Source organism: Haliaeetus leucocephalus, unplaced genomic scaffold, assembly GCF_000737465.1.
Source record: "Haliaeetus leucocephalus isolate CR32 unplaced genomic scaffold, Haliaeetus_leucocephalus-4.0 Scaffold395, whole genome shotgun sequence".
NCBI lineage: Eukaryota > Metazoa > Chordata > Aves > Accipitriformes > Accipitridae > Haliaeetus > Haliaeetus leucocephalus.
The window spans coordinates 4,967,880-4,989,723 of record NW_010972831.1 but is presented as its reverse complement, the minus strand read 5'-3'; the positions used below and the strand labels follow the sequence as shown (position 1 = coordinate 4,989,723).

General features: G+C 37.6%; 1 protein-coding gene across 4 annotated transcripts in view; it reads left to right on the top strand.

Annotated features, from left to right (window-relative positions):
• The window catches only part of NCOR1 (nuclear receptor corepressor 1), a 61,115-nt gene that overhangs the window by 19,855 nt on the left and 19,416 nt on the right, over positions 1-21,844 (top strand). For all 4 annotated transcript variants that reach the window (XM_010573699.1, XM_010573698.1, XM_010573700.1 and 1 more), the window contains 15 exons: positions 5,732-5,862; positions 6,382-6,599; positions 8,303-8,365; positions 9,051-9,190; positions 9,933-10,059; positions 11,501-12,056; positions 14,058-14,187; positions 14,496-14,691; positions 17,171-17,344; positions 18,236-18,396; positions 18,797-18,917; positions 19,016-19,117; positions 19,607-19,704; positions 20,536-20,704; positions 21,280-21,420. In XM_010573699.1, the coding sequence (XP_010572001.1) occupies positions 5,732-5,862; positions 6,382-6,599; positions 8,303-8,365; positions 9,051-9,190; positions 9,933-10,059; positions 11,501-12,056; positions 14,058-14,187; positions 14,496-14,691; positions 17,171-17,344; positions 18,236-18,396; positions 18,797-18,917; positions 19,016-19,117; positions 19,607-19,704; positions 20,536-20,704; positions 21,280-21,420 (2,527 nt within the window). The remainder of the gene's footprint in view (positions 1-5,731; positions 5,863-6,381; positions 6,600-8,302; positions 8,366-9,050; positions 9,191-9,932; positions 10,060-11,500; positions 12,057-14,057; positions 14,188-14,495; positions 14,692-17,170; positions 17,345-18,235; positions 18,397-18,796; positions 18,918-19,015; positions 19,118-19,606; positions 19,705-20,535; positions 20,705-21,279; positions 21,421-21,844) is intronic.

The following is a 21,844-nucleotide window of genomic DNA, read 5'->3' as shown; positions in this document are numbered from 1 at the left end:
TACCTAGTGCTTTGTTGGAACTGAAGCTTGGTGGGGGCAGGAGGGGAGGGTCCTCTCAAATTCAGGTTTTTAGAAATCCACGACCTTAAAATCTGAGGAGTTGTGGGTTATTGGATTTAGTCATATCTCAGCAGCGATACTAAAGAGAAAATTGTTGAGACTTTGAGGTATTGTGACTGCACAAATCTGTACTGAACTGCAAAACGGCGAATTAAGTAAATATTACACTTCAGGGTACGTGAATCCTCCTTTCAAATAATGTAAGTTTTCTGAGAGTCCCAGTAAATGTAAATTTTTTTTTTTTTTTTTTTTTTATAAAAGAAAATTGCTGCGAACAGCTTCAGCTGATAAATTGATCCTGTTCACTGGAAACAGTCATCATGTTGTGCTTCTATGGTGCTGTTGTACTTTAAACCTTTTAAATTACGGTCTGGTGTTCTAAGAGAAGAGATCATATCACAGAAGACTTACTTGTCTATACCCCACAAATTATGGATTGCTTGGGATAATGTCATTTTCATTATGCGCAGGATTTACTTAGAGTGTCTGCTCTGACTAGTTGTGAACTGCTGTGATGGGAGAAAATACTGGAATTAGCTGTATTTTGCCAGAACTTCTGTTAGACTTTCTAAGCCTAATAATGCTTTTTAATAGGAAAAGTGTATTGTTGTGAGAGTAGTGATGGTGAAAGATTCCGATTAGAGTATGGACGTATGGCAAATACAAAGAAGATGGAAATAAACAAGATTGTTCAAAATGTAGACAATTGCTGTGGACACTAAACACAGATAAAGCTGCTGTTTTAAGTGGCTCAGTTTCATATTCCATTATAAAACGAGATTGGTGTGATCATAGTAAATGTACACGTGTTGAGCAATATCTTTGCTGTATGCTGTTCTTCTGCAGCTGTTCTAAGAGGTGAGGAGACAGAACTGGCTCAAGCTGTAATGCAATGTAACTAAGTTTTGAGATATTCAGAAGATCATAACTGTATATTTAAATGTCTGTCAACATTGTTAAACTTTAGAATATTGGAACTGGTAGAATTCAAAATTTGGATGGATTTCTCAATCCATAAATTGTTTGCTTTCCTTGGATAATGCATATAAACTAGAAAGATTTTAATTGCAATCCTGTACACAAGGGCATAGATTTGTGAACTTGGCTCACTATAAAAGGAAACCCAAGGTGCTCTGCCTGACTTTATAACTGCTCCTGTGAATGCTGATTTATGTGTGAATAACTAAATACCTGAGTTGGAACACTGAAGCTGCTGTCGTTGTTCGTTCAGCTCAAATTATTTGCTCTTTGAATTTTAGCAGAGTTGTAGGTCTTACTTGGTAGTAGTTGGTCTACATTAAGTACTACAGCAGATCACTAAACTTTGGGCAACTGCTAGACAGGCTTAATGTGTGCTCTGTTAAGGATGCAGATAAGTGTCAGACTTTACAGATCTGAAGAATGTTGAGGTATACTTGCAAACTCAAGGAAATACTCTAAACATTCTAAATGGGAAATTTTACCATTTCTGGAAGTTTAAATTCAAAAGTATTGTAGTTAGCATGTTTAGTAATGCTGTAGGAAGGTATTACATGGTACCAAAAACTGTATTTATGTATCTTAATTTTATTAATGATTAATCAGCAACATTTGTAACAGCTACTAAAAAAGAACTTGAGAGTGTTGAACTGCCTTGCTTGCCAGAACTTTTATCTTACGGTTGCAGAATGCAGTTCATCCCCCTTCTCCCTCCTGCGTCCCGGCTTTGTTTGAAGCTGGTATTTTTCATATCACTGAGTAGCAACCTGAAACTTCCTTGCTGACTGGCAAACACAAGTCGTGTAAGATTTATGATGTGCTCCAAGATGTGCTCATGCCAATAACAGGTGCTTCAGCTTAAACTCTTAATAGTTCATACAGTTTTGTAAATTAGAAGGCAAGCAAGTGGAATATTTCAGTGGAGAAGATATCAATCATGGTAATGATGTTGAAATCCTTCAGAGAATGTAGTGAGTACAACTTGACTCAAGTTTCAGTGTGGGGACTTTTACTTTAGAGAAGCTGCACGCTAGATTAAGACGTGTCAAGTTAAGAGATGTAAGTCTTATTAAATTCTGGTACCTTTTTGTCCGCAGATAGGTCTAGAAAGGACTTTTTATAAAATGCTGCCTAAACCATTCCAGAACGCTCACAGAGGCAACTAAACGAGTGCGTCTTAAACCAAATGTGATTTTTCAAATGAAGAGCAAGTTTTTAACATGGTATCGGAAGAAAGCATGGCTATATGATGCTTTTGCATAGATTATAGAGAATTCCTTGAATAACTCGCTGAAACAAGATTCTTTCTGAGTAGTTTTTCATTGAAATTTGGTAGCAAAGCGGTAGTCGGTAAGGGGTGCGTTTCTGTGGTCTGGCTGCCCGGTCAGCACAAACGCATGTCTGTGGATCAAGCCGTGTGCCTTTGCAGCAGGTGGTACAGTCCAGTGATCTGACTAGACAGAAATTTGCTGTATGTCTGTGACGGCCAATCAAGCCGAGCTCGGTGGGGGTTACCTCTGGTGACTCCGGTGAGATTAGAAGGTTGTATGTGAGATGGGCAACTCTGCTGTAGGCAGCTTAAGTGGCAGAATGACACAATTTCCTGGAATAAACACGTTGCTGGGTCAGGCAGCCTCTGCTGAAGAGCTATGTGATGTCGGTGCTGGTGTGGGTTTTGTCCTTTTGAATCGTACCCTGAGTTAAAGCCCGTCCCCTTGCCTGGATAGTAAAAGTTTTAATCAACAGATGAATGTGCAGGTACGTCGCTGACCGAGGCTTCAACTGTTTTAAGGTTTGTGTTTAACCTGCACTTGACCTATTGGTTATGCATGTTAAATAAATTCACTGTGAAATAGAGAACCCTGTTATTTACAAAGTGTTACGTTAAGTTAGCCAGGCAAAAAGAACAGAGGATTTTCAGCAACTGTTTTGTAAATAGATTATATGTAAAATACAGATTTTTTTTATTATTATTATTTTTTTCTTTTCTTCTGAAGATGCAGCTTTTAACTCCTTGCTTTTGAGGCCAATCTATCTAGCACGATGGAAGTAATTTATCTTAGCATGTCTCTTGACATCTTGGTTGAAGGAAATTTTTGCATAACCAAGTAATGCCAGCATCTTAAATGCTAATAATTTGCAGCAAGATGATAGGGGTTAGTGTTTGGGTTTTCTGCTCCAGTTCACTTTATTAACATGTCAAAAACAAGTCCTTTTTGTGACTATTTCCAGCCTCAGTTTTGTTAGTGAAACAGTGACACCTGCTGCTACACTTGCAGGAAGGTTGGTTCCTCTGTGAAAAAGAAAAGCCTATTTTGAGGAATTTTTTGGTGGACTGTAAAATCTGAGATAATGAAATCCTAGAACAGCAACCTTGTAGTTCTCTGCCCTTGTCTTTCCCTGAATTGCCAAGTGTACTTTGGGTATTTGTTTGAAATGTAGCTTTATGTATTACATGTATTTTGCTCTTTGAAGTTGACTTGCAGAGTCTAATGCCCAGTAAGGGACAAGTCAGTTCTGCACACAGCGAATTTGAGAGGAGAGCATCTGGGTGTTGCAGTTCTTCTGAAGGGGCGACTCCATTGACGATTAATGGAGGTGGTTTGTTTAACCCATTCAAGCCTCCTCAGTGTAAACTCCTGTGAATGGTTCCCTCTGTGTGGCCATATCTGACTCCCTACCCTCTCTTACGTTCTGTAGTTTCTTATGAAAACCTATTTAAGGCGGAATTTAAACTGTAATCATGCATTTTAAATGAATTTATGTATTGTCTGAGAGGAAGAAGAGCTCTTTCCTCCTCCTCCTTCTCCCCTCGCCTTTAACTGGAGTCCTGCTTACCATAACCTCGACAGCAGCCTCAGGCTTTCTTTTCTCATTCTTGTTGTATGGTGCCTGGTACAGAAAGCTTGGATTTTTCTGTGGCACTCAGAAGATCACCTTGTTACAGATACTGTTCAGTGTGAATGGGCAATATGGATTAAGCTCTAGATGCTTGATGTGGGTTACTGACTTTTGAGGTCCATCAGGAGAATTCATTCATTTGCTGTTTGCTTCATGTAAGGGTTCTGGGAATTTGGGGCGTGGGTTACATGGTTTATTTAGTGGTAGCCAACTACTGCTTGGTATTTTAGCCTGGAGAGAAAGGAATTTGCAGGTGAGCTACGGAAATAGAAATGCAGCAGTGTTGGAAAGTGAGATGTTGTGTCCCTGTGTCCAGATACATGATTGTGGATGGCAAAATGCAGTATTTAGGCTCCTAAATATATTTAGGGAGGATAACAACACTAAAACTTAGGGAAGTCTTTTCTGTAGCCACATTTGATAGATCTTTCCTAATATTTTTCTTTTTTCTCCTGTATGAGCAGTGTCATTTTTCTAATGCTTTCTTAAAACGTCACAGAATATTTGACTTGTGTAATGTTAGGCCACCTCTAACAGCAAAGTCAGACAGGGAATGCCAAGGCTACCTTTTTTTGTGTGTGTGTGATAAGGAATAGCAAAAACAATGCCACAAATTTTTCTTACATCTTTTAGAATTTTTTTTTTTTTTAAGGTTTTTTTTTTGTGGGGGTGGCGGGAGGGGGGAAGCAGCTCTAAGGGACCATGCTGGTAATTCTATGTGATCACATTAAGTAACAGAAATTTCTTCCATTAATTCCTGTTTGAAGCAGATCGTATCTTCTGGAAAGTTTAAATCAAATTTATGTGCTTTCTAAAATGCGATACCCTTGCGCATGGTACTCATCTGGATTGCTTTGAAAGATAAGGAGCGAGAGTCCCTTAACAGCGAATGTGTAAATAGTATTTTGTGCTGTTTTCCTTAGGATAATAGTGGGTAATGGTAATTACTTTGTCGTTAGTCAGTGCTTAATGTGCTTGTAAAACTATCATCTCGATAAAGACTATAGTTTAAAAAAAAAAAAAAATCTAGGCTATACTTTTCCTTCTGTAAATTTACCAGAAATGTAAGTCTAAAATTCCTCACCCAATTTTTTGAACAATTACATTTCTTAATTAAATGACAGTTTTGAGAAGGTGGCTTAGAGTTGGTCAGAATTTTCTTGCTACAAGATCTTCTGCTTCCAAGTTGTAAGCTATCATGTTTCACTATTTTAAAATGGACAACGTTAAAAATAAAATTTGAGAGGCGCAACACCATTACTACGCAAGATGTTGGTCAGAACCTCTCTAAGAACTTTAAAAACATAACTGTTCATGTTTAGTGTGGCATACAATAGCACATGTATTTGTTAACACGTGTACGTGGACGTTATCACCACTGTGCTCACGCTGCAAAAGAAGCCTGTACTTCAGTGGAATTTGTAAGACAAAATACCACATCTGAACGGGGCAGCTGACCAGAAGAAACATAAGAGAAAATAAATTGAGAGGTACTGAGATTCTATAGCCAGTATATAGAAATTGCACGTTCTGTGGGAAAGGGGACTTCTGAAGTCTGGGAGATAATGCCTGGAACATCATGTTCATTATGATTTCAGGGTGCAGATAGGTGTAACAGTTTTTGGCAGAGGCGTTTTACCGTTATGTTGATCAGTGTGTAGTGACTGTAACTTAATATATTATTATCAAGTGGGAGGTAAGGCAGCATCAGTGTTTGTGCTGCTCTGAGTACAAGTTGCTGCACCTTTGTGTGACCAAGTTGTTATAATATGTAAATCCCATTTCATTTCAGCAACAAATTGCCCGTCCTTCTCAAGAAGAAAAGGTAGAAGAAAAGGTAGAAGAAGAAAAAGCAGAAAAAGCAGAGAAAAAAGAGGAGGAAAAGAAAGATGAGGAGGAAAAGGATGAGAAGGAGGAATCTAAGTAAGTATATGTACTGAAAATGCATTAATTCACCCTAGATTGCAGCTTTTTGCAAAGATCAGAACAGGATTCACGTTAGCCTGACAGTGAAATCTGGACTGAACACTGTTCCTATTTAGGTTAGGTTTTGTGCATTAAACAATTTTTTTGGACATATGAATTACTCTGTCTTGCTGAACTAATCAGACTGGTGGAAAAAGCCATGGGATTATTTCTTTTTGCACATGTAATAATTTTCATATCTTGTTGGTTTGGGCTTTTTTTTCCATGTGTTCTATCGCAGTGTTCGTATTTTCTTTGAAGTTGATAATATTGTGTATTTATGTTATTCTCTAGCAACTCTAAGTTGTGGGCAGTAAGTGAATTCTGTTTCACTAAAGGCGTCTTTTGGGTTTGTGGAGTTTTTGTGGTGTGGGGTTTGGTTTTTTGGTTTGGTGGGTTTTTTTACATTGATGTTTGGGAGTATCTGCCCATAATGGCTATCTGAATGTGACTGACTTCTATTTTAACTACTCCCAGAGAGAATACCAAAGAAAAGGACAAAACTGAAGTTGCACCAGAGGAAACAGAGGAAAGGGAGCAGGCCACTCCTAGGGGCCGAAAAACTGCCAATAGTCAAGGTCGTCGTAAGGGCAGAATCACCAGATCAATGACAAATGAAGCTGCACAAGCAAATGCTGCTGCAGCTGCAGCCACTGAAGAACCACCACCGCCTCTTCCACCCCCACCAGAACCTTGTGAGTAGCATTTATAGGACACTCGGGACCCATCTGGTCGTCAGGCTCTTCACTGACATAAGGCTGTTTTCTGTGCATGCAGTGCGTTTTGTATTTTTTTTTTTCTATTTACTATGACATCTTTATTCTTAGGCCTGCTTATAATTTTGTGACTGTGTGGTACTGTTAAATTTCATGAGTGTAACTTCATGAATAGTGTATGTGTAATCAGATGACTCTGTTAGAACCTTGTGGGGGAAAAAAGGCAGTTCAGCCTTTCTGTAATAACTACATTTTCTCTCTTTGCAGGGTTAATGATGGATCTGTCAAGATTCAAATGCCTTTGACACAGATTGACTTACAGGCTGTAGCTCACAGAGGATATTGTTAAATAAGTAGGCCTGATATTTGAGTACTTTAGGGAGTTTCATAATCTGAAATAGATCCTAGCAAGTTGTTTTTGTTGTTGTTCCAGCATTAGATGGCAAGAGACTTCTTTGAAATAAAATGTTACTTTCTTGGCACGTGGTTAAAAAAAGACTATGCTGTCTCTGACGGCGTTTCTGAAAAGGCTGTTGTGGTGCAGAAATACTAGAATATCTTGTGGCTAGTAAATAATTATCCAGGATGGTGGGGCAGGGGTGGTTTTTTTTCTTGCAGTGCTCTGCTGTGGCAAGGTTTGTTGCTCCTAGCTTTTCAACTGGGTAGTTACAGGCAGCTGCTATTCTAGAATTTGTAACAATTCTTTTGTTGCTCAGATATTCTACATATTCTAAAGAACAGAGTAAGTGGGCAAATTAGTTCTCATTTAACTGTAAACATCAGAGACTGTGATAGATATTCTTGCTCAGTTGATATGGTGGGTTTTTGTCAGCAGCTAGACTAAGGCAATAATGGTTTTTGCTTTTGGTTTTTTGTTTTGTTTTTTTTTTTCTTTTTTTTTAAACCATTTTTTCCAGGTTTTCTGGAAAATCCAAAATAGCTTTTCAGTGGATCAGATACTTTATAGTGTCCTACTTTTATTGTTTGTTAATAGAAGTTGTTGAAGGGTCCATGCTACATACTGTGCATAATAGCAGATGTTATGAAAAGGAAATGGAGGCTGTTGCAGCTTAATGCCATTCAGGAATTTAAACAGAATGATATCAAATCCAGAGAAGTGAATGAAAAGTATTTTGTGTTGAATCATGCTTAGTTTTCTGCTTGTTTTTACTTACTGATTTTTTTTGTTTTCTTTTATTTTTTCTCTGTTTATCTGGTAGGAGACTCAGTTAATACAAGAAAGTAGATTTCTTGATACTCACTAACCAATAAATAACGATTTCAGTCCTTTCCACAGCAGTCAGTGAAATAAGATGGAACTAGCTTATAGCATGTTGGATTGCTGCTTTTAGTAGTTGATGGTAATTATTGGCAGTTTAAATAAAGTTTTAGTGATAAATACATCTAAGTTACTTACAAGTCTTCCTTGACAGATAATTAATTATAGTTTTATAGGCAGAATAGTTTTGAACAGTTTGCTCTGCTGAGATTGTGGTGGTTCCTACTATATCTCTAACTTGGTTTAATGGAGATTAACTACTTCTCACTGACAAGAGCAGCCTTCCCAAGTGACTTGAACAAGCCTTAATGTGAATGGATTAGTTGACCGTGGGATGCATGATTGGTGCCATAGTAGTGAATCCTGGTCTTTTCTCTGATCAGTGTCTTTGTTTCTCTTTCAGCTTCTGCAGAGCCTGTGGAGACATCCCGCTGGACAGAAGAAGAAATGGAAGTTGCTAAGAAAGGTGAACCTTGTAAAGCTTTTGACTTATTTCTGAACACTTGTATTTACAAAATTACAATAATTTACTGAATACGAGAGCTGTGATTTTTTGCAACACTACATTGAATGAATAATTTGAAATTTGCTGGGTTTTTTTCTTAAAAAAAAAAAAGCAAACATCTTTAACAGACAGTATCAGTTTTTTGAGACTCATGTTGACTTTTTTCATATGGCCTACTTAGAACTGCTGATGTTGTACTTGGTCCACAGAATTCTGTGAAACAGGTGCGAAGGTGTGTATGTCATATTTAAATTTTCAAAGTAATGTGTTTACAAGTTACAAAAACCCCTTTTGTATAAGACATTCTTTTCATAGTAAAGCTAATGTAGTTTATAACTTGTCTATTCATTTGGCAGATACTGTTACCTGTAAATTCTATGCAAAAAATCAGTATGTTAGCAGAGGTGTTACATATTAGCAACAGCAAAGAGTTAAGTTTGAAGGCTTCATAAGCAGACATTCAGGTTGACACAGCTTTTTTTTGCCCCATAAGTAGTTATCAAATACTTTGTCATAGGGGAGTTCTCTCAAGGACAGCAGTACTTCTCTATCTTACCTTCCCATAGGCATTGTTGTTCTGTTTGTTTGGGTTTGGATAGCTGAATTATTTATCATAGTAAATACTGGTTCTTGTATGTTTTAACAGGCCTAGTGGAACATGGACGAAACTGGGCAGCAATTGCCAAAATGGTTGGGACGAAAAGTGAAGCTCAGTGTAAGAACTTCTACTTCAACTATAAAAGGAGACACAATCTGGACAGCCTCCTCCAACAGCACAAACAGAAGGTAAGTGCGGTGGGCATTGAATATTTTGCAGGGGAAAACTTAGCATCTTTCTGAAGTAATTCATCACACTTCACTAAGACTCTTTTGCAATCACCACTTGTTTCCTTTTCTACTTGTTTTTGTGTTGTGACATAAATCTTCTAGAAAAGGCAGCTGATGCTCACTGACCTGTGATACTAATCACTTCTTGCTTTAAAATGCAATAGAAATTTTTCTATCAGGTAGAACGCTCAAGCCTGAAGAATTCCTTAGTGCTCTGAAAACCATGTTCCTCATCAGTACACCAGCAACTATAGAAGTTCAGGTCATCACTGTAGAACAGTTACCTTAAAACACAATAAGCATTAACCCTACAAAATGGAGCAAGAGAATTGGTAGAAGACCAGGAACTGAAAGTTTTGGGGCATCTAAAGTAGAATCCTGAGTGTTGGAATCCTCTAAACTGCAGTGTTATCCTAGTCTTCTCTCACTGAAGTGAAGAGCATCAGTGTCTGTCTTTGCTGCAGTAGTTCTGTTGTCCCCCAAACATATCTTGAGATAGTGGTTTGTTCCAAACTTATTTTTGCTCAGGAGGAGCAAAAGCTGACCTGAAGTTGTAACAGTGTGCCCTTGTGAATGAATCTGTGCTAAACAGAGATTCTCTGTATTGCATTTCAACCTCAGATTGATAAATGAGAATGCATGTAAAAGGAAATAATACTTGCAAATTTTCAGTACAATGTAAATGCTGTGTCTTTATCAGTCTTCACGAAGGCCCCGTGAGGAGCGAGATGTATCACAGTGTGAGAGTGTAGCTTCAACTGTGTCAGCTCAGGAGGATGAAGATATTGAAGCATCTAATGAAGAAGAGAATCCAGAAGACAGTGAAGGTAACATTTCTGGGAAGGAGATTTGAGTGTGCACAGAAAGGGACCTATGTTTTTTGCCAATTATATGCTCAGAAAGCTGTGTTCTACTTCATAATGCAGTGCTCAAATACTATGTTTCAGTTGGATTTTAGCAATTGGAACTCACTGGAGGGGAAAAAGCATTTTTAGTATTGAGCAGCCTTGAGATGTTATTGTTTAGCATTTTAAGATGCTTTGACTATGCTGTCATCTAGAGAGTAAACAGACAGCACCTGATCAAAAAATTTGTGCATGTTGAAACAAGTTGAATCAAAGATATGTAACCTTTGCTAGTTGATAGTCTCAGTAAAGCTTCAGACAGGCAAATTTAAGTGGTGGGTTTTGGGGTTTTTTTAAAAATTTGTTGATTGCAACTGCTAATAATTATAGGCACTCAACATCAGTCAGTCTTGGCCAGCTTTTTGTGAAGCTATAGGCAATGCAATTCATAAACAATGAATGAGAGAATATGGCTAAGTGTTGGGGATTTTGGTTTTTAGTTGTTGGTGTTTTTTAAGCTGCAGTGTTTGTGTGGGTAATTCAGCAAATTGTCCATTTCTATAATAAGTCGAATTTAATTACTTGTTTTACAGATGGATAGATTAAAATTGATGGATCCTTATTGCATCAATTTGTTTAACAAACATTGGTAAATATTGATGTGCTTCTAAGGAAAGAAGATTCTTATCAGAAGATAAGACTAGAATATAACATCTGTGCTCTAGGTGTTGCCATAGTTTTTCATAATTTTTTTTATTTATCAAAAAGCTATTTTTAATATAATGGAATTAATGAACTAGGCTAAAGAGAGGAGGAAGGTTCTTTACTGCAAAAATCAATACCCTTCTATAATTGCTATCTGGCTGTTGATGCTCTTTACACCTTTCGCAGAGCAAAGACGATATTTTTAAGAAAACAATGGTGATTCACAAAGGAAGTAAACTAGAACTGTTAACTTACAGCAAGAATTGCAAGTCAGCATGTCTATAAAAAGTGACTGATTTTCATGTGTAAAATCAGTGTTTTGCCACTTCTGCCAGCAATGCCTCTCGAACATGTTAATGTAAATCATTAAAGCTGCACCTTAGGTACTGTGAATGTTAACTCTCATCTTGCAATAAAGCTGCATCATATGTGGAAGTACCAAATCCCTGACATATGCACAAGAGTTTACTTGGCTGGCTCTTTGTAAGATCAGAGCTAGCTAAGCCGTAGTATTTCTGTAATTCCAGTCTCCCTCCTTAACCTATATCTGGTGATTTTTGGTTATTTTCCCTTTGTGAGTCAATTTTCTAGGGCAATTGTCTTGTTGTGTTTTGGAACAGCAGACATATATTTGATTATTCTAAAGAAACAGTTCATCAAAGTCCAGTTAGATTTCGTTAACGTTGAACCTTTATGCCAAAACTTTTTTTTTCCCCAGGTGCTGAAAATAGTTCTGATACGGAAAGTGCTCCATCTCCAACTCCAGCAGAACCTGCTAAACCAAGTGAAGAAGCTCCATCTGAGAGTGCTTCTTCAAAAGTAACCACTGAGGCGACGGCAGAACAAGAATCTACCATTAAACCTGCAACCAGCACATCTCCCTCCTTAACAGCCCAAAGTGTATCAACAGCTGAAACTCAGAACCCTGAGCCACAGGTTAAGGAAGAAATAAATAATGAGGCAGAAGAGCCTATGGAAGTTGACAGTAGAAGCCATCCAGTTGAAGCTAAGCCTGTGATTACTCTTCCAGTGCATACCAAAGTAGAACCTGTAGAGACTGAAATGAGGCTACCAGAGAATATTCAAGTGAAAATAGAGAGTGATACCAAAGAGAGAGAGATGGAGAAACCCAAGGAAAAGTCAGAACCAGAGGAAATGGACTATAGTCTGTCACAACAAGTTAATGCAGCAAGACAAGAATCCCATTCAGATAATGATTCGAGTGCCACCTGTAGTGCTGATGAGGAAGTTGATGGAGAACCTGACAGGCAAGGGTGAGTTTAATTGTTTAGCATTCAAATATTGCCATCTTTAAGCAGTTGTTTAAAAAGTGGTTTTACTTAACAGTGATCCAAAAACTGTCATCGGTAGCAACATTTTTGTTGTGAGTTTCTACTAGGGAAAGAATTTCTGAAGAGTCTTTGCTGGAAGTGCAACAGAGGGAAACGTTGATTTAAAATTTTGATGAAAAGCCAAAAGAAGGGTCTTCTAAGGCAGATTAAGGCAAAAATCTTGGTGATAGACTACTGACTAGGTGGGTAGCAAACTAGCACAACTACCTGGAAAGCTAGAGAATGAGGGAAATCAAGCCATTTGGGATGTGTTCAGAGAATGGGGATTGTATTAAACAATTATCTGGAAAGGACAGCAGCTTACTGAAACAATGAAAATTTGCCAAAGCAAGAAAAGAGATTCAAGATGCTCCTGGCATGAGTTTCCATAAGTAGCTCTGTGGTACTTCTGATGGGGAGGGGAAGATCTTGCTGCTGCAGGATTTTCTGATACACAGCTATTTAAAAATCAGCGACCAACTAAAAAAATTAAGTAATGTGGGGAATTTTGTAAATTTCCCCATCTATCCACTAAGAAACTCAATAGTGATTGTGTAACTGGATCTGTACTGAAGTTCTTTGGTTTGGTTTGGTTAGTTTGTTGCTTTTACACAATACTTAAGAACAAATCTACATGTTCAGAAGTAGGTTTGGAATGGTTTTTTTATAGTGTGATTGGTTAGTGTAGGATAGTACATGGGCTCTCCATTCCCTTTAGCAAAAAACTGTTTGAATGTAGATCCAAAAATTTGGAGATGGAGTTGTTTTAATTGATTCTTGCTCTCACAAACTTGGTTTAGTAGAATCCATCCAAAACTCCTTGAATTTGACAGGGAAAACAGCCTGAATATATCTTTTAGTAGGAGATTAAACTTGCTTTTAAAAAAAATAAAATCTAGGGGCATAAAATATTGATATTTTAGTTACCTTTTAACATTCCATGTTTATTTGCTAGTATAACCTCTTCAGTCCTGTACCCAATTACTGCCATTGAACCATGTTATATCAGTCAGTAGAACTTAATCTCTTGAAGGCAATTAATAATAGAGTAGTGGAAGTATTTCTCACTCTTACCAGTCAGTGTCTGTAAATTAATGGGCAAGTGTCCTGAGAAATGAATGACCTCTTTCTCCATAGCATACGATGTCTTCATGCAAACTTCCGAGTTCCTGGGAACTTGCCCTAAACACTGTGGGTAACCCACCTGAGTATATAGGGCTTTAAATGGACAATGCTGCATGTCTTTGGAACCACTTATGTTTTGGGGGATGGCTGACACCACTGATGATATTTGAAGTCTTTTTAATGTTCTCTTGGTTTAATTCCTATGTAACCATAGCATAGCATCAGAGCCAGTGCCCCCTCCCTGTCAGTGGTCTTAATATACACGCAGTACCAAGGATAGATGTTAAATGTCAGAAGTATCCAGTATCATTGTTCTGCATGTAGTCTTTGGAAGAGTGCAGTTGATGGTGTTTCTGCACTCCCTTGCCTCTTCAGACATCATCTTTCCACTTCACAAATATTAGCCCTCCATGTGAAAGTAGTATATTGTATACTACTGTTTATTTCCTGTGGACTAAATATGTCTAGTGCTTCCTATCTTCTTTTTTTTCAAAGCATTCTTTATAAAGAAGGTTGCATTCTTGCAGTACTGTGCATATAGAAACTGTATATATAAATATCTGGTATTGGAGATTCTGAACGCTTCTTTTGGTATTTCTGTGTATTATAGAAATACAGCAGCATGTGTTGCCCATTCTACCAGATGTGCTGTGGGACAAAACACAACATGATTCTGATTTTTCAGCTATTTGTCCAGTGTGTTAAACTTATTTGGTTTTTTTGAAGTCAAGAGACATACTTTTGCCTGTAAATTTTTTAAGATGTTTAATCTTTGTCTTTTTGGTGATATTTTTCCCTTCCTTCTATCTTTTTTTCCAGTATCTTCAGCAGGGAGTCAAAGCCCTCACTGTTAAATCCCACTGGGTCAATACTGGTGTCATCCACGATAAAGCAAGGGCAGATGGACCTGCAACAGCTTCACCACCGAGCTGCTGTCATACCACCTATGGTATGGGGTGTTTTCAGTGATAATTGAAGGAGTATCTGTTGTCCGTAAAACTAGTCGCAACACTAAAGCAGCAAGAAATTGTGAAACAAATGAAGAAATATATAATTTGCTTTGTTATCATACTTTTGAGGGGGGAAGTAAGTACAGTACAAACAAATACACAAGTAATCATTTGAAAACAGGTGTGGACCATTTGAAACTCTTATACATGGACTACAGCCACTGCAGTGGAGACATTGAGCAAGATAGTTGCTTTAGTAAGTACCTGTATTAATGTACCTGATGTTAATACCTTCCCATCCTTGTAGGTTTCTTGCAGTCCCTGTACTGTTCCTGTTGGAACACCAGTGAGTGGTTATGCACTGTATCAACGGCACATTAAAGCAATGCATGAGTCAGCGCTGCTGGAGGAGCAGCGCCAGAGGCAAGAGCAGCTGGATATGGAGTATCGAAGTGCTGTAAGCCCTTGTGGCACTTCCAAGAGCCCTAATGTTGAGTGGGAAGGTAGGCATTTTCACATCTGTCATGGAAATAACCCTCCATTTTATGTCCATGTGTTATACTACTGCCTCATTTAAGAATGAACATTTAGTGTACTGATAATTAACTATTGCTTTCTGATGGCACTTGATTGAAGGAACCTGTCTACGGTAGAGATCCTGCTGCAGTTACAGTGTTGGAGAACTACCTTGTAGCCCCTTTAGATAACGCAAAAAAACTGGCTCCATTTGGGTGGAATCCAAAAATGCGTTGTTCCTACAGAGAGATTCAGAAAGATTAGGTGTGCAGGTGAGAGGACCTAGATAACTCTGTGTTTTGGGGGAGCCCCTTTCAGAAGCTTACAGTGAAGATGGGAGAGAATTACTGAAGGAGTATGAGCACAATTAAAAGGAATGTTTTACTGCACTGGGGTACATATGTGGACATTGAGCACTAGAGTAGGACACAAGTTTGGTAGAACTGTCCTACTCCAGCCTGTCTGTCTGCAGAAGGACTGTGTGAAACATTCTTTCTCTTGGGAATATGATGGTTGGTTACTTTTGTATGTATAGAGGATACTTGAACTGAACTCTGCGATTTGGACCTATGTTTGCTGAATGTGGCTCTTAGTGTGACCTTCAGTACAGAACATGGCTAAAACTGCTCACAGAACCTGTCAGGGTGACTAAATAAGGACGTATCTGTAACCGTTGTTGGTTACAGGAAAGAGATTCAGATGGACAGTGTATGTTGAATCATCCGAACTGCTGCATAAGATTAAAAGGATGCATTTATTAACTTTCATTAGACTTTCATATTATGCTTTCTCTCTGTGTATATTGGCTATATTTTCATTCTTTGAACTGAAATTCATTTAATTCTGTTAACAGCTTGCAAATTACAAACAGCTTAGCAGAAGGTTGCTTTTTTTTGTGCAAGAAAAGCATATCCTATGGGAGGCCCAGTTCTGTACTACGTGTGTAACTTTTACCTCAACTTTCTTTACTTAGAAAAGGAATAGGTCCACAAACCGTACATTGTAACAGGGAAATAAATGTATGAGATTATGTACTGAATGTTACAATGTTAGAAGTATTATCACAGTTGCATAATTCTGCATTTTTAACTTTTATATTCTTGTGCGTTGTTTCTGTTGTCTCCGCAGTATTAGCAACATAAACTATCATGTTCTTTGAAACTTGAGTATTCTGTATTTAATATTCGTAACAATTTTAAATTATGTTATGAAAATGCTTCACCTTAATTACTTTTACCTAAGTAAAATGAAAGAACTGTAACCCTTTTTTTGCCTGTTAAACTATTGAGAAGGGAGCTTGTAGATGTGTGGAGGGGAGGGTAAGACTGTGGTTTTTGGAAGTTGCTTCTTTAGGTGGAAAGTCTGGGGTTGCTTGAAAATACCATTTAACTGAAATACTACCTGAATAACTCTTGGCATTGGCAGTATGGTATTATGAAGTGTGGGAAAGTTCTGGGGTGAAGTCTCTGCCAGCAAAAATCAAGGTGGTTATTGAGGCAGACGGAGAGAGAGGGATAACATGGTTAATGTAAATGGGTTCTACAAGCCTGGACATCTTAATCTGAAAACTAGAAGAGGCTGAGATGTCATCAGATCATTACAACAGCTACTTCCTAAGATATACTGTGCATATGAAAATTATCCTCCCACTGCCGTGTGCAGCAGAGAGCCCACAGACTGTTTAATAACCTTGCATTGCATACATCAGAACACTTCCTGTGTTGTGGGGCATCTTGTCAAACTAAAGGGCCTGTGGTTGAATTGGCTTATGACAACAGTACTTTACCATGGAATAAAATAGTGAAGATCCTTTAGAAAGCTATTATGGGATGATTAGTGCCGTCTTTTTTTGACTACGGAGGTTAAAGATGTAATTTCACTGCTGCAGTAGACTTGTTCTGCCTTGTAATTTTGAATACTTAAATTGTCCATTGCCAAGGAAAAGGTATTTGTGAAGTTCTGGTACTGGGTTTTTAATTTGCTAAATTCAGTGAAAATATATTTTCCCTTTAAACACCATTGATGAGCGATATCGGTATTTGAAATTTGATTTGTAAGTTGTCTGGGCAAGCAAACAAGGAAGAGAGGCTTTTTGCCTGGTGGGGTTAGCATATAAGTCTGGCTGAACATGCATGTAGACCTGGCTGATGCATAGGATTTGCAAAGGCATCTTATTTAAATTAAATCTTTTTCAATGGCAGAGCTTTCACTTAAAGGACATAAAGGAACAAGATACTGTTTTTCACATATAGAAAGTTTTTTCAAAGCTTTGGATGTGGAAGTATAGACATAGGAACATATTAAATTAAGCTGTACGTTAATACTACTTTTTAATTGAAACATTTGTACCTGATGAATACATCTGACATTGGAGTAGGTCCTTTGTTAAAATTGTGCTGTAAACTGGACCTTTTGACTCTTTCTAATCCAGAGTTCTGTTCTTTCTGACAACTTTAACCTTCACAGGAAAACCGGTGGCCTATATGCCGTATGCTGAGGTCAAGCGAGCAATAGAACAGGAAGCACAAGTGCAAAATACAGCCACAAGGTCAGCCTCTCCATACAGGCTATCTCCAAGGGAAGTCAATAAAGCCTCTCCCCAGCCTGATATGAATGCAGCTCGCTATAGTGTCCCGCCAGGTAAATATTTTGTTAGGTATCGTAGCGATGTGTAGTCTTCTTTTGGAAGCTGGACTTCTGTGACCTGATGTAGTATCAGGTTATTCTCTAAATACTTTGTGACTTAACAAAAGAAAATAGATTGTTTTCTGTGTGTGCGTGTAAATAGGTACTCGGTATTTTTCTAGCTCCAGTGAGGTTATATTTTTGTTCTTCATTGCTGCATCAGCTGCATAACATTTATTTTACTAAGCAAATAGAATGTTCTGAAAAGTGTTAGAACAGCATAGGAACAAAGTCATCAAGAGTCTTTCAGCTTAATACAAGTACCATCATATTCAGGGGTGCCCTTTCTTATGAATGGGGGAATTGAGGAAAAGAGAAAGCTGCTGCTATCGTTAGCATTAGTTTCTGACTGTAATTGCTTAATATTATAGTCTGAATGTTTTATAAAATAGTGAAATAACTGACAAATCTGAATTCTGAAGCTTGGATTATAAAGTCACGCTAAGAAAAGACAAAATCAGGGAAGCTTAGATTATACTTGACTGTTTCATTGCATTTAAAGAATAAGAACTTTCTTTAAAACCAGGAAAACAACACAAAATTTGAATATACCCTGGGCTGTTATTTTTAAAAGCTTAGTTTTCAGAGTCTGCAATTCTACAGTGCAGCTTTTGCTATTTCATTTTGACCTTTGATGGGAGATTAGATACTCCGTTTCTATGTATAACATACACCTGGACATAGTGAATTTCAGAGTTGTAAATACAGCTAGATAGCTTTTGAGTATTGTGAGGTAACTCCCATCAGAAATTGTCAGATGAACTGGGCTATTTCTGTTCTTCTTGTCTCTCTAACAAGTAGAGCTGAAACAGACTGTAATGTTTAATGTACAATTTTTCCCCCAAGTTCTCCAGCCAGCACCTCACCAAGTAATAACCAATATACCTGAAGGAGTCCGCCTTCCAACAACCAGACCCACCAGACCACCACCACCACTCATTCCATCCTCCAAAACAAGTGTGCCATCAGAAAAACCTTCCTTCATCATGGGAGGCTCAATCTCACAAGTAAGGGAATTATTATTTGAAAATCTGTGTTTACATCAATTTTTTTACCCTTTCACCAACTTTCAACATCTTGTACCTGGTTATGTGTTCACAGCATTAACACTTAAGATATATAAATGCCACCTCTAAAAGTCCAGGAATTACAGGTGCCTTAGAAAATAGAACATGTTGCAGTTGTTTACTTTTAGTAGCATGGTTGAGGATGTCCAGTTTAGGTGAACTGCATCTCCAAACTAAGAGTGACACTACACTCCTGGTGTTCCGCACTCTGATGCTTTGCAGTGGTGTCCTATAGCATTTTAAGATAGCATCATAGTAGTATTAGCATTCTCTTTTAAACGTAGATATGAGTCTTCATTCCAGAAACAAGAATTAACATATAATATATTTGTTGTTTCAGGGAACACCTGGCACTTACTTAACATCCCATAGTCAAGCTTCCTACACCCAAGAAACTGCAAAACCGTCAGTGGGTTCTATATCTCTTGGGCTGCCAAGGCAGCAAGAGTCAGCCAAATCTGGTAAGAAAAGTAAAGCTGGTAGGTGTATTATATAGACTATTTAATGATTCATAATTATAAGAAAAAAACCCCAAACTTTTTCTTCTTCTTCTGAATAGCTTCCCTGCCATATATCAAACAAGAAGAATTTTCTCCCAGAAGCCAGAATTCCCAACCTGAGGGACTCTTGGTCAGGGCACAACATGAAAGTGTGGTTCGAGGTAAAGAAAGTTATACAGGTTAAGAAACTTTGTCAGAGCCTGAGAAAACAGAGAATTAACTTCTAGAGCTCAAACTGCTGAAGTGTTATTTTTAAGTACTATATGATTAATCTGCTCCTTATTTTCCAAGGCATGTGTATTTGTAGCTAGCTCCTCCTGTCTGCATGTCTCATTTAAAAACATTTGTTTCAAGGCATGCCAGTTTCAAAATTAAGTTGTTCACACAGAGCAGTACATGTGAAATATCCAAATACATCAAAAGAAAAGAAACTAAATACCATGGATTGATGCTGTAAAAGACATTTAATCTGTAAAAGGCTATGTTAAGATTAAATAGTCTGCCTCAAATGCATGCTGTTAAACTGAACTTTTCTCTGTATTTTAGTGTAAACTAACAGTTCTCACTGGAGACTTTAATTATTTCAAATAGAGTAGCTACTTTTTTTTTTTTAATTCTCATATTTATCAGGATGTCTTATTTCAAATCAGGTACCACAACGATACAGGAGGGAAGTATAACACGAGGAACTCCAACCAATAAAGTTTCTGTTGAGACCATACCTTCTTTGAGAGGCTCCATAACTCAGGTATTTTTCCCCTTACTGAGAAGGCTGTAGCAAAACAGCATATTTAAATTATCACCGTGAATGTATTTGCATGTCTGAAAAAGTAAATTAATATCACAGAGTAGGAACTGCCTTGAAAAAAAGAAATTTTAATACAACCCGATGGTCAAATCCCACTATTGCTGAAGTCAGCATTACCATTTCATCTTTATGTATATGAGTCTTTAAACTTTTTAAATAAAACCACCAGAGCCTTTGGTATAGCTAACTGAAGGCTTATTAGAACTTCATGAAAATAGCATCACACCTGAGTTCACATACTAAAATCAACTGTAACCAGTCTTGTGCAGATGCTATTTAAACCAAAAAGGTAAATTAAGTGCTTTCGTCTCATCATTTTTTAAATGCTATTGTTTTGGTTGACTTGGGATCTCTAGTTATCAAAGTAATAGTAGCAATTCTCTGAGAAGGGTAGGTTTCATTACTCTGGATAGAAATAAAACCTAATAGCACCATTAAGTATGTAGTATATGTTATCTTCCCCAAAATGGTATTATGGGGTAAATGTTCTAGATCATGAAATACTTTTGTAATATTGTACTCCCTCTTCTTCTTTCTGTATTTTTTTAACAAGGTAGTGAGTTGCCCACAAATAATCTTACTAATATTTAGGTTAAATGTCTAATAATAGAGGCAGAAGTTTAAGTCATACTGCTTGATAAAGTAATTGGTTTTCTAGATCTAAAAAATGTTGTAGGTTTGGGTTTGGGGTTTTTTTTTTTCTCCCCTTCTCTGCTCCCTATTCTCTTAAATACACTTGTTCTGACTTATATTGGATTGATTTATATCCAGGGTACACCAGCTCTGTCCCAGTCTGGCATAGCAGCTGATGCATTATTGAAGGGAACTATCACCCGGCTAGCTACAGAAGACAGCAGCCCGGAAAAGTGCCGAGAAGAAGCTTCAGCCAAAGGCCATGTTATTTATGAAGGCAAAAGTGGGCATATTTTATCTTATGATAGTGAGTATTTGTATATTCTGCCTGATCAAAGTCAAGACTGCAGCAGGTTCTACTTTTATAATCCATAGCTGAAGTATATCTGCTTCCAAGTGGATAGGTATAAACCTCAGTCACTGGGGTGCTGTCTGGGAGTATTGACCTGCATGTGTTTTTGAGGGTATAAGAATTAAAGTGATCCAGAAATTGTGCTTGTGTTTTGAAGAGTCTCCTGTACAATGTATTGAAATATAGTCAAACTATTTAACTTCTGTGCCATTTATTTCCAGTTTGTCATGGAATATTTTTATTTTGGAACATTAAACAACCAAGTTTAAAATTATCTGTATTAAAATCAAAAGAAATGTATCATTTAACTTTGAACTCCAATTGAAATACTGATAAATTAGTAACTGTTTGAACAAATATATTTTTTAACAAAGATCTTTCTATGGTTGAGATTTAATGTTACAATATTGCATTGAAGTTGTAAAGTATTAATGATCTGTGGTCTCATTAAATGTAATGCTCACGTGGGTTGTTAGTTGTTTTTTTTTATTGTCCACATTTCCTAACCACACTGCTGTAAATTTTTCCAGCTATTAAAAATGTTCGTGAAGGAACAAGGAGTCCAAGAACTGCCCATGAAATTGGTTTAAAGAGAAGCTATGATACAATGGAAGGAAATATAAAGCAAGGAATGTCAATGCGGGAGTCTCCAGTGTCTGCACCGCTGGAAGGTAAAAACAGTGGCTTCCAAGGTGTTTTGTGTTTTATCCAAACCTTTTGCATTGATTTAAGAGTATCTAGAGTTATTTTATGGAACAGACTAAAAGAGAAATTAGATTTAAATCTTACACTACTAACCAAATCCACGCAATAACCAATACAATTAAAGCATGCTGGGAATATGACTGGAGTAGACACTAGTTTTCCCATTTCTTTTGCTGGTGTGTTACCATAACTGCAGGTAATTCAGCTGGCACTTACTCATCTCAGTAGATGTGATACGTGTAACTGACTCTTCACAGTCCCAGCGGGTTGTTGCAGAGCTCAAGGGACACTGAGTCATACTAGCATGGACTCCATGGACACACCCATTAGTTAAATATTGGTCTCAGCCATGGCATAGTAACTTGGTAACACATTGGCACGACCTTTTGC